General features: G+C 38.3%; 1 protein-coding gene across 7 annotated transcripts in view; it reads right to left on the bottom strand.

Moving 5' to 3' along the window:
* Positions 1–13843, bottom strand: part of ADAM22 (ADAM metallopeptidase domain 22) — a 159476-nt gene that overhangs the window by 86519 nt on the left and 59114 nt on the right. For all 7 annotated transcript variants that reach the window (XM_072412789.1, XM_072412791.1, XM_072412794.1 and 4 more), the window contains exon 5: positions 4907–4989. In XM_072412789.1, the coding sequence (XP_072268890.1) occupies positions 4907–4989 (83 nt within the window). The remainder of the gene's footprint in view (positions 1–4906; positions 4990–13843) is intronic.

The following is a 13843-nucleotide window of genomic DNA, read 5'->3' on the forward strand; positions in this document are numbered from 1 at the left end:
CATATAACCAGACACTTTGAATGGCATACATAACAGACCTAAAGGGAGCAAATAGGAGAAGTCTATTGTTAGGGTTTACTTTATAGGAAAAACTTGTTTTGTAACTAAACCAAGTTTAACTGTCTTTTCGTGCAGTGCCTATCCTAGCTGTATCACCTTCACCTCTGATTAATCATTACTGAGTCCAGGTCACCTAAGTCATCACATTTGCCAGGCTCTGATACTCTTCGAAGTTGAAGGGGCAGTGCAATAAATCTCATTCATGTCCCCAATATATGGGAAAGAGTAAACCCTCATTGGGGAAAGTTACTATTTGTCAACAATACAGAAAGTGAAAGAAAACTTTTAGATCCATTCAAGAGGGACACTTTGCGATATTTTGGGGACAAACATCTGGATTTTCCCCTAACTTTAGGAGTTTTCCACAAACCTCCTGGTGTGTCTCTGGAAAAGGAAATGAAAGTAAACTTCCCCCAAAAGTTTTGGCTATACAGTACATTTTTTAAACTAGTTTAATGTATGGTTATCCTTTAACACTTAAGCACTTAGTTAACTTTACAATTATAACTAACCTACACGGACACCTTAACATGAACATCTTAACACCTAATCTGGAAATATTAACCCTTAACACTAAACCCGTAACCTAAATATTATGGTCTTTATCGCCTTAATAATGACCCTAATACGTCTTTAACTAGCCTGTAGGCCAAGGTATTGGCACCAATTTATAGCAGTTTTGCGATGTATGGTTCCGAATAACTTGAGACCCCAAAGTACTAGGTGGCTGCTGGTGTATTATATTGTGACAGGTTCTATTTAACAAGAACATCTCACCTTTGGATTAACTAATATTCAGTCCTGCCTTATCTGACCCCATTAGGAGGACAGAAATATTTAGATTCAGCAAATACATAGAAAAGCAATATACAGTATATACAGTTAGGTCCATAAATATTTGGACAGAGACAACTTTTTTTCTAATTTTGATTCTGTACATTACTACAATTAATTTTAAATGAAACAACTCAGATGCAGTTGAACTGCAGAATTTCAGCTTTAATTCAGTGGGTTGAAGAAAAAAGATATTATGCATATATGCATAAAAATGTGAGGAACTAAAGCCCTTTTTTTTTTTTTTTTTTTTTTTTTTTTTTTTAACACAAATCACTTCATTTCAGGGGCTCAAAAGTAATTGGACAAATTCAAAAGCTGAAAATAAAATGTTCGTTTCATGCTTGAAAACATTACAGCCTGTAGTCTTGAACTCATGGACATCACCTGATGCTGGGTTTCCTCCTTTTTAATGCTCTGCCAGGCCTTTACTGCAGCGGCTTTCAGTTGCTGTTTGTTTGTGGGCCTTTCTGTCCGAAGTTTAGTCTTCAACAAGGAATTGCCCACACCAGCCCATGACCTAGCCTTTGAGTCAATTGTCCAATTACTTTTGAGCCTCTGAAATGAAGTGATTTGTGTTAAAAAAGGTTTTAGTTTCTCACATTTTTATGCAATCTTTTTGTTCAACCCACTGAATTAAAGATGAAAGTCTGCAGCTCAACTGCATCTGAGTTGTTTCCTTTAAAATGATTTGTGGTAATGTACAGAACCAAAATTAGAAACAATTTGTCCCCCCCAGGTATGCATGAGAAATATTAGGACAAAGGAAAGACAGGGTTTTTTCTTTGTGGCAAAGTGCAATTGTAATCTCAGTACGTTTTTACAGAAAATATTTATAAAGTTCATGGTACACACACTGTATATTGGTTTCTAGGTCTTTTCCTATTAGATTTCATGGGAATGTAGACCAATTATTAGACATTTAGAATCCCTAGATTATGTAGAAGTGAAGCAATGTCTCGTACCCAGACACGTTTCACCGTTAGGCTTCCTCAGGGGACGTGTAGAGAGCGTTTATTCAAAGCTGAACAGTAGAATAAAGTAACTATATGCTTTAGATGTTTAAAAGCAACAGTATATAAAATAATAACAACAACAAAATTGTGGTCACAATGTCAGATAGTGTAAATATTTAGACATTAACCCAAAATAAGAGAAGTGTAAATATTTGATTATTTGTTGTCAATGTTATTTGACTCTTATGTGTATTGATTTTGGATTAATCTCTATATATTCACACCAACGACAAGAAGGCAGTAAAAAATATGGCAGAAGTTCTAGCCCTTCCCCAATTTGCATAAATGTGTCTGTGACTTATTTAATCAATTAAAAAAAACAAAGAAAAGAAGAAGCCAAGCATTTCTTAAAAAAAAAAAAAATTAAAATGGAAAAAAAAAGTTGAAATCTGATTGGCCTTTCAGGGTGTATTGTGACTCTTTTCTATAAGTAAGTTACTATTACCTGACACAAAGAACACTTAGATGGGGATGTATATTACAATTCCAACAAGCTAAATATATATGTTAACATAACGTTGAATTCTGTTTTAAATTTTGTTGGCTGAAAGAAAATACTGCTGGAGATAGCTTAATTCATGTGGCTATTTTATTGCCCCGAGTAAACCAACTCAGGACTATAAATCTCATATTTATGTCTCTTTTCCTTTTTTTTTGCTTTGCTATAGTTGTCCAGTCGGAGAAAGGCTCTGGCACACAGGCATAATGTTCAGTGTTTCATAGCTTGCCCAATGTTCATTGTTCAGTGATCCCTGCCAATATTTATAATATAAGTACCCATGTGTACAAAAGAGCACCATCATCACTTGGAGCTGATGGGAAAGTCTGCTGCAATGTTTTCTGTGCTCTTGGCTATGTCAGCATTGATACTGCAAGTCAATTAAGTGCTGAATAAACACTCATCAGAAATCTTGTAGGGGTTTGGAAAGCATTCATTCAGCAATAACTTAAATATTCCCAGCCCTTGCATGACCATTTATTTTCCCAGATTCCTGGTATGCACCTAGAAAGCTTAAAATAATAATAATAATATTAAAATGCTGATACTTGTTAAAGCTGTAGAGACTTTGACAAAGTTGTATTTAATTATTTTTACATATATAAGTATGAGACCTTAATGCCCCTATTTAATCTACTGATATTTTATTTTATTGTTTTCTTTTCTTTTTTCAGCTATTTTATTGCCATTTTGTGAATATAAATAAAAAAAACATGCATGTATTACATTTGCACTGAGCTAATACATCAGTAGAGGGCAGTAGCGCTCCACACATGTATACACAGACACTTATATGATTTAATTGTGGCTTTGGTTAATTGTTGCAATAAAAAAAAAAATTGATTGTTTTACATAATTTGCCAATTACAGCAAATCAATGGGACACATACTTCCAACGGGTACTGCTTTGAACGTTGGTCTGGATTTCTTACTGTACTGTACACTGTGCCCAAGGACCCCGGAAACCCGGGGTCAACCCACAACCCAACATCCATAGGCTCTCACATTTACTGGCCACTTCTGTTTTTTTTTGTTACCTACTGGTCCAATAAGCAAATAAAGAGCACAATAAGTGGGAGCATTTAGACCAGCGCAAGCAACCATTGGTGATAATTTCTTCCTGTGCTGGTGACACCAGTGTAAGAAATGAAGGAAAGAGATATCACCAGGACATAAAATCGGACAAATTTAATAGTGTGAGAACCTGGGTGATCTAGATAAAGAAAAGGAAAGCAAGAAAACAAGTGAGAAAGAAGGAGGGAAAAAAAGAGAAAAGAGAGAAAAAAGGAGAAGGAAGAGAAAGGAGAGAAAAGAGAGAAAGAAGGGAAAAGAGAGAAAAAGAGAAAGAATAGAAAAGAAAGAGAAAAGATAGAGAGAAAACAAAAGAAGCACCTTATACCAATATTTAAAAAGAATATAGCTACAGTAGAAATTGACCGAAAGTCTATGGCTACCAGGAGCACGGGGTGGACAACTTGTCATGACAGACCACACATGTCTATTGCTTTCAAAGAGATAGACTTGTCTGCTAGACTTGAAGGAAGGTATAGGCATTGACATGACCCCCTTCCCTAACTTGGTATGTAATTTAAAAAATTACAATCCCTGCCCTGTCCCAAGCCTGTCTGTATTTATTAGCTAGGAAATCCTCATGTGTGTGCTTCTCTGAAACTAGTTTCTCTTCTTTATACTCAAGGCGAATCTCCACCATATTCTATTGCTCAATAATGTAAGTGACCTTTTTTCTACTGTAGGCCAGGCAGATATTAATCATCAGTGCTTAGTCTGGGCTAATCACTGAAAATTAATATCTCCCTGGCCCATGGTAGCAAAAATATATATATATATATATATATATATATATATATATATATATATATATATATATATATATGAGGCACACCAATGATTTTCTTGCTAATAAAGTTAAAGCAGTCATCTATCTAATATTAGAAAATACTTTTTGTCCTAGCTGTCTCATTCCCTAAAATATTTGTCATTAAAAAAAAAGCTCTACCAACCTCTACTTATCTTTTCAACAAGTTTTATTCACAAGAAAGCAAGAACAACCTGCCAGACAATGGCACCTCTGCAGTACCACGCTAACATGGTTCCTACAGCTTACAGCAAAACATGTGAAAAAAGGAGCCAGTATCAGGATTGTTGTTTTTCTAAAGTGAATAAAGCTTCATGAAAAATTCAAAGTGGTCTGGGCTTCTTTTTAGATAATGTTTTCTGACAGTTATAAAAACCTTACAATATGGGTAATAAAAATTGTTCCCATGGGTCACATCACCTTTTCTTTTTTAGGTTATATTACTTTATAAGCTCACACACTTCTTTTCAAAGTGAAAAAGGCAAGACCCATGGCAACCAATCAGAATTCTGCTTTTTACTACATTTGTGAAGAAAGACTTTACTAGGTTCACTGTGATTGGTTCCTGTAAAGTTTCTGCTGTTTACTAAAAAGAAAAAACAGGCCAAGGATTTAACTTACTGAAGTCCATGACACGTTGACAGGGCCACAAATGACCTGGGTTTCCCTCGGATGTGTCCTTGGTAGTAGCAATGTTCCCCGCCCTGTGAGAGAAAACAAAGATTATAGTGAAACCGAATTTGATCATTATTTTTCTGTCACAAGTAAAAAATATGAAAACAAGTTGCCAAGTCGTCCATATGGCCATTGTCTCCATTTTCTTACAGTTTGTATCTATGAGGCCTTGTACTTCAGCAAACAAAATGGCCTCCACCCCAGGCCCCCCGCAGCTCGGTGTTTACTAGAGAATGGCTGCAATCTGTCTTACAAGTGAAGAGGTGTATTTGTATAGGGAATATGCACAGAAGAAAGACTGATATACAGTTATTAAAAATGGCATATCGTGTACGGGCAGCTTGCTGTGCCATCTGGCCAGGAAATGCAGCCTTGACTGAAAGCCGTTCCTTCTCATTACCAGGAATGTGCTGACTGGAAATTAGCGGACCTAGTGTAATACCTGTTATTAACAAGAATGTAAATAGATTCTTATCCATAAATGCTAAAACAACAAGACACATTTAATATTTACTGCCCCAGTACAGGACAATTAGGGAACCTTCCAAAGCTCGTTCTCTGGGGATGGCATGAAATGAAGGCGTTAAAAATGGAGCAGGGTCTTCTGGGTAATCTTGGTAACCTGAAAGTCTATTGTCATGCCTGCATTAGGCCTTAAAGTGTTGATCCAGACAATTTATTTTGAGGTAAAGTTAGAATCTCTGACAACTTTGAGGCCTAGTTGAGGAGATTTTACCTCAGGTTCTGTCGCCATAGCAATATAGCACAGGATCTGAGGGGAAATTTGCAATTTATGTCAATACGATCACTTTGTTTTCTTAGTAGGGAAGGGTTTACTAAAACCCTCGCCACAGCTTCTTATTATTGTGTATCTGTTGAAGATTTGTAGTTATTTTATGCCTTGGTTGCCAAGACAGGAAAGTAAAGGCCCATTCAGACCTATGATGGCAAACCATACTGTTGACAGCTCCTGGAAGCACGGAAAACTGCTGCTGAAGCCAGGAGAGGCAAACTGCACCACGGGCAACAAGAACTGCAGTTTATCAGACCACAACAGCAAATGTGAAATGTTGCATTTGCTAACCACGCCACATGCAAAAAAAAGTCCCAAATGCTCCAATTCCCCTGAATAGAAAGGTTGGGACTGCAGTTGAGCCTGCGGCAGACCACTATGGTCAATCACAAATCTAAAGGTAAATCTTATATTATATAATATATGGCCCAGGCAGCAAAAAAATTTGACATGTTCTAATCTAACTCCATATATTTAAAAAATAGCTGGTCTTTTAAAGTAACAAAAAGTAGGAGATTAAGGAAGGCCGCCATGGTTAGAATTCTGGCCTTTGCAGCCATTGGAACCAGGTTCCAATATTGGCCAGGATACTATCTGCATGGAGTTTGCAGGTGCGTTTGTGTGGGTTTCCTCTGGGTACTCCGGTTTCCTCTCACATTCCAAAAACATGCAGTTAGGTTAATTGGCGTCCCCCAAAATGCCCTTAGACTGTATTAATGGCGTATGACTGAGGGGAGGCATTAGACTGTGAGCTCCTTTGAGAGACACTTTTTTTAGCACTTTTCTCAGCGCTGCGTAATATGTTGGCACTATATAAAATAATAATAATAATAATAATAACTTCTGAGCGTTCCAGGTGCCTGGTTTACTCTGGTTACAATAGTTTTGAATGAAGACATTTCAAGCAAGGATTGACATATCAGTCACAAAGGCCCTGCAGTTGCACAAGGGCCCTCTGGGACCTAGGAACCCATTCATACCGGATGTGGGTCAGATGGGTGCTGGAACCTCTATGTCAAACAGATCAGGACATAGCTCACTTATATCTTAGTATCAGTCAGCAAGCAGCAGGGGCAGACATATCATAGTGCAGTGTGTAGTGCACTGTCCAACCAGGAGGGGCCCCTGAACCAGCCTGCAATCTTTCAAAACCGAACGTTGCAAATACTCCAAAATGGGGGTGAGATAGAAAAAGGTAGAAAGTGAAGGGGGGAGAGATAGAAAAAGGTAGAAAGTGAAGGAGAGAAAAAAGAATGCACAAAAGAGGAGAAATGAGAGGATGAGATAAAGATGGGGTGGGGACTTTGTTGCGGTGGGGGATCCCACTAGTGAATTTTGCACAGGGGCCCACTGTTGTCGGTGTTCGCCACTGCCACACAGTATATAATATTTTCATTTGACCAATGTTTAGATGGGGGTTCCAAAATTAGTCTTGCACAGGGGTTCTTTTGGGCCCCACTGACAGCCATTATCACTTCACCAAAGCCCAAAATTCAACAAAATACATAAGTTAGAGGTATCAATGTCCATCGGTAGGGATCCCTAGAGGCTGACACCCTCACTATTAATTGGCAGTAAGAAAATACAATGTTTTAACTGCTTATTATTATTCAGTATTTATAAAGTGCTGACATATTACGCAGCACTTTACAAAGTCATGTCATTACCTGTCCCTCAAAAGGGCTCAAAAATATTTGGAGGTATATAAATATATAAATATTTGGCTCCAGATCCTTTGATCGTCATAGTGGGTAGCACTTTGCTTTGCAGTGTATGTTCTTTTTTATCCTGTGGGTTTCTCCAGGGTTTCCCCCACACTTCCAATAAGAAGCTGATAGGTTAATGGACTCCCCCAGAAATTGTCCTTGGCATGTGTGGGGAACAAAAAACAACAAAACAAAGCACACACAGGCTTCAAGCTGCTGAGCACAATAATAATAAAAGAATAAAACAAAATAAAGAATTTTGAAAAAAAAATAAATCTTTATTATTAGATTTTGTATTGTATAATATGTGATCTAAACATAGAATAAAGGTCAGCATATTTTTTAATAAAATAAACCCCAACTTTTATCATTTATATTCCAGGTATCCACATTCATAGCTGTCATATTTGAAAAAGACATTTTCACAAACAAAGCTTTGTGTAAATGACAGGTGCACTTAAAACTTGTGCTGCATATAACAGGAAAGGACGTCTTCTTGCAGAGAATATAGATTTTCTTCCACGCCAGGTTCTAATAAAATAAATGAGATATTTTAGATCGAATTTAAGAGCTGAAGAGGTACAATCGATTTATTTTTTTAAGTTTGTAGAAGGCTAAGCTGATGTTTGGCGATCTTCCCAGCGTCCTGCATAAAGACGCACTTCCTGTACATCACAAAGCATTCTATATCGATAAAAGATCCAAACCGCTCCTTGGTTTAGTTTCATATTTCCAAAGCAACAATACAGGAACCTGGGCCAGCACACACACAGGTTCCATAAAGTGGAACGCCCAGCCTAACCTTAGTTACCTTGCTGTCTGAGCTATAGCTTAGTAGATTGTTCTAGCATCATTTCAGTCAATTTAGCATTTAAGGAGGCGCTTTTTGGGTTGTTTGAACATGCCATAAATAATATGACTGTGAATTCTCCTCTGTTGACTGTTGGGAGCTAAATCAGTATTGTGGATCACAATTTCATCCACAGCCTGCTGCACATTAAATTGGACCAAAATTTGAAAGTCTACAACCTTTGGCATTTAACTCTTAGGCTATGTTCATATTGGCGGTGAGTTTCTCATGCAGGGGAACCAATGCATCTACATATAGCCTCTTCTGGCGGCAGCTCCATAAAGAATGAATAGGGGTGCAAGTAAGTGGTACTATACCGCTCACTGATGCCAGCTGTCAAATGTGCAGACACTGGTCCTTTAGGAACTAGCACTGCGGGTGCAGGGGATCAAGCAGTGGGCAAGGTGCCAGCTGCTGGGAGCTGTGCAGGATCCTGATGCAGGTATAAACCTTCCCTTAAGATATCTATATATTGGGTTGTGGGGTGTTGCTTGTTCACTTCTTCCCTGTACAGTAAATTTGGGGGGTTTAGGGTGATAAAATAAAAGTGGACGAGATTCTCTTGTACATGACTTAGGGGTCTGCATATAAAGAAATGTATCTGACATTCAACTTTAGGCCCATGTTCTTTTAATGCAGTGGCAGAGACTGATACACCACCAATGGTGGTGAATGTATAGTTCACTACTTTATAAATAAACCCCTGAAAGCTATATGTCCAGTCCAAACTTTTTCACAGTTTTGGATGAAGTGGAGAAGGTTTGAGCTCTTGTTGGTCTTTTTTTTTGGGGGGGGGAGAAATAAAAAAAAAGGAATTTATGTTAGAAGAGTTAGGAAAGGCTAGAACCTGTTAGTTTTTTTGGTCCGTGTCCCTGTTCCAGCAACAAATACCTAGCATGTATATGAAGCTTAAGTGAAGACACCATAAGATGCTTACCATTGCCTTTATTAATCTAAAATCTGTTAAGTGATTTGATTTCCCTTGATTTGATGGAGAAGCTTCACTAACTGGCATTTCACTTTTCACTGACCCCTTCTTGGCAAAAAAGCAAGGAGGAATGGCAGTAAAGTTGAGCCATGAAGTCAAAGACAGTAGGGACCATTTCACCGCAGCATTCTACCACCTGCTAACCCATGCTCATCTGAACTCGTCAGGTGAATGGAGGCAGTTTGGAACCTTTTTGTGGACACATCTGTAGTTATGGTGGTTCCAGCACAGCCTTTTCTCCTCTGGGGGAAAAACTCAACCATACTCAACCACACAACAAAGCAGTTGTCAAACACTACAGTTGATTGTAAAAACCACATAGTAGTTGAATAGGGATTCATGGGAGCTGCTAAACCACAAGGTTTTTGATAGGGGTCTACAAGTAATACTAGATAGGACCAGACAATTTCCTGGGTAATATAAGAAACAGTAGGCATCTTGTGGTGTCTGGTCTTGGGAGTGAGTTCACTTTTAGTTGGAGAGGTTTATCACCGATTATGATGTTATTTCCCATACAAGATATTACTGGACACATCTGTAGTTATGGTGGTTCCAGCACAGCCTTTTCTCCTCTGGGGGAAAAACTCAACCATACTCAACCACACAACAAAGCAGTTGTCAAACACTACAGTTGATTCTAAAAACCACATAGTAGTTGAATAGGGATACATGGGAGCTGCTAAACCACAAGGTTTTTGATAGGGGTCTACAAGTAATACTAGATAGGACCAGACAATTTCCTGGGTAATATAAGAAACAGTAGGCATCTTGTGGTGTCTGGTCTTGGGAGTGAGTTCACTTTTAGTTGGAGAGGTTTATCACTGATGATGATGTTATTTCCCATACAAGATATTACTGGTGCAAGGGTGAGGTTCACAGCTGTAGATCATATTAAGCTGAGGGTTGGAAACGAAAAGTTTTCTATAGTTTAGAAGATAAATATTGTGTCACCGCTGTTTAATATTTCCTTGCAGCTTTATTTGGCTAACAAGATATACATATTTGGTGGTTTTGCTCTGTTTCAGTGCCGGTGAATATTATTTATAAGCTGGCGGTCCCTTTACAAAATCCAACTCAAAGAAATAAAGCAGCAGCACTCTGGTGTCATCAATATGTGGTTTTCCACTGCATTTATAGTAAGTATATCATTGATTCACCCAAAATAAAAGCCATTTGCAGTTGGCTTTTGCAACACTTTTTATTATCTGCTTACCTCTGTTTTACCTTTTAACCAGAAGCTGTGAGACAGGATATAGGGGAAAAGTAAATACTGCTTGGGTATTTAGTGGTTTTTATTAATGGTTTTAAACACAACTTGTGATCAAATATAAAAAGCTGTATAGCATGAACTAAAACAACCAATCAAATTTCAGTAAAATTGAGTACCTTTAGATCGTACAAGAATATTGATTGGTTTCTACAGATTACAATTTACTTCCTTTATTATATAAGCCTATATAGCCCATCAATAAGAAATAATGAGACTAATTAACGAAAGACCAGTGGTATGCTGTAAGAAAAACAGTAAATAACTGGCATAAAACTTGGGGTGCATCCACAATATCAGGAGGGCTAACATCTGACTGGCAGGAAAGACAGATGCTAGAAAGAGGAAGGTCTTCAGACAGATGTATGCAGCAAAAAACAGACAGAAGCAGGGTGAGCAGGCTGTGAGCCAAGTCAGATGCAGGTTTCATAGCCAGGTTTCAGACAAATAGTCAGTGATTGGTATTAGAACAGACAATACAACAGACAACAGAATACAAATACAATACAAAAAAAATCACCAAAATAAATCCAAGCCATAAACTGCAAGCCAGAACCAGGCATACCTCCACCTCGGGCATTACCATACAGACTAACTGGTTGATCAGGCACAAACTGAATGTCTAGCAGTTTACATAAGCTTTCTTTATTAGTGCAGGTGTGCATTGCAGAGATTTGAAGAAAAGTGCTGAGTAATACATAGATGATGACACAAAATCAACATTACAGCAACCACTCAATATATACGCTACAAAACTACAATTTCTCAAAAGTGTACCAGCAAAATATAGATATGATAGAGAGACTAACAGATTGCTGATGGCTTTTACAGAAGCACTCCCAATTTGTTTTTAAAGCATTTTGTTTTTTTTTACAATGTTTCCAAACTTGCCCTTAAGTCCAAGTGAATTTGTTTGTTCTGCAGGTGGCCTCAAATACATAATATGGCTAAAAGTTTGTGGACACCTTATCATAACAACTATATGGGCCCCAGTCTTCTATAAAAAAAGTTTTCCTCAAGACTTTGGTTGGGCTTTGGCTGCCTATTTACCCAAAGGAGTGTTTGTAAAGTCAGGTTACAATTTTGAATTAGAAGACCGCACACACAATTGCCATTTCAGTTTATTCCAAAGGTGTTCTGTATAGTTGAGGTCAAAGCTCTGTGAAGGTTGCTAGAGATCCTCAACAGCCAACACACCCTAACACAACTTCAAAAAGTTGACTATATGCACAGGAAAACAGCCACATTGCAATGGAAAAAAGCCCACATTGTTACCACAAGTTTGGAATTACATGTATAAAATACCTTTGTATGCTATAGCAGGGGTCTCCAACTCCTGGTCTGACAGCTGGGCCGCGAGGGGACGGAGACCAGTGGTAGTCCGCGGCTCTGGCCTCAGCTCCCCCCCCCCCCCCCGCATGGCCAGGAGAAGGACCCTGCTGGGAGGACTCACAGGCCAGAGCAGCAGACCATGTCTCCGGTATGCATCACATGCTCAGGGCAGTTGGCAGGTCTCTGGACACCTGCAATGGGAGAGTGGGTGGATTCTGGTATCATGACGTCACTCATTTAAGTGACGCACGGCTCCCCATGCAAGCGCGGTCTAGAGTCCGTAGATTTAGTGGTCCGCGAGCGCCAAAAGGTTGGGGACCACTGTGCTATAGTATAAAGAATAATCCTCACTGAAGGATTGTCTACATACTTTTTTTAGCTATATAGTACATATAGAGAAAATTCTGATGAGTTATATCATACTTGAAGATTCTTTTAAAGTGCACCTTGGGCTGGATGTGGATGGATGGGGATGTTCTATCAAACAATATTTCCCAAGCTATTAAATATATATGTTTTGCAGGCAGCCCTAAAATATGCCATATAGGCTAGTTTTGTCTTATCATTCCAGATAAGCAATAGATATTCTAAAACAAAACCTGTGAGATCCATGGACAAGTACGGAAAGTACTTTTTTAGAGCTGGCCTGCAGATGGATAAACTTCTTGGGGCCTTTTTGGAGACATCAAGAAATTCAGACAGCATACATTATTGCATTGTGATTAAAAAATGTAAAAAATGGCCTAAGTAAAAAACAGATGGCTACCCTCCAGATATCAATGCTCTTGTGTGATTCCAGACTGTCAAAAAGAAGGAATATTACATCTTGGAATCCTCAAATGTAAAAAGAAGGAAAACAACTGAGCAAACAAAACTAGCGGAACAAGAGTAGGAAAAAAAATGCCAGGGTAAGGATGAAATAATAGTATCAGAAACAAGGTGGCACTTTAAAAAAAATCTTCTATTTTAAAACTAAAGGTGCCACCCAAGAGTAGGCACATTAGTACTCATGTGGTCACCACTGTTGTCTAGAAGCCTTATCTGTCTGAGATGTTTTTCTTTGTTGAGGGGCCTGGACGTAGGACAAATGCTAAGCCATAGCACTAATACTAATAAATATTAGGGCTGGAATTGATGATTAGATTTGGGCAATCCATTGGGTGACCATATTCAGAAAAATGAACTCCTGTCTTACATCCAGGTCACCATAGATGAAGCAATGTGGATAAATGGAGACGATTAAAATGTTTTCCAACAATAAATAAATGTTTCCCAAAACTCAGCAATAGTACTCTCCGAGACACTTTCCAAGTACACTTTCCAAATTTCTGGGATATGAATGAGGGTCACGTTGTAGTATATAGGCAAAGGACATTGCCATGCCTCCAACTATGACACCAAAAGTAACAAATGCAAGTGTTCTTTCAAATAATACTTTATACAAATGCTGCAAAATGTAGTATAACACTTTTATTTCTAATGAACAGATCTATTTCAAACTTGTTGATTTTGAAATAGATCTCATTACACAAATAAGAGCAACAACTGAGAAGGAAAAGGGACAGAGGAACAATTAGGCGTTATGCAGATGGTAGTATTTTTTTTTTATAGGTTGGTTAGTGGGTCTGCCCAGAGTGATGGGAGAAGAGCCAGACCCATCATATGCCGACATGAGGAGGCCAAGAAAGTACTTTTACCCATTTGGCTAGAACTGTGGCACATTCCTGGTATACAACAAAATCCATTGCCTGTATTCTACAGCTTTGTCTGCTTTTACAGTCAGCCGCAGAGTGCACTTGAATACAGAAGTGATGTCTTCCAAGCCTCATTAATATAATGTGCTTTATCAGGCCAAGGTATTCTGGTCGCTGTGGTTTCGGGGCTTTAAACAAACATGTAGAAACAAACAGTCGTAAAATGCAAATAAAGAGAAAGAAAAGGATGCTT

Source organism: Pyxicephalus adspersus, chromosome 5, assembly GCF_032062135.1.
Source record: "Pyxicephalus adspersus chromosome 5, UCB_Pads_2.0, whole genome shotgun sequence".
NCBI lineage: Eukaryota > Metazoa > Chordata > Amphibia > Anura > Pyxicephalidae > Pyxicephalus > Pyxicephalus adspersus.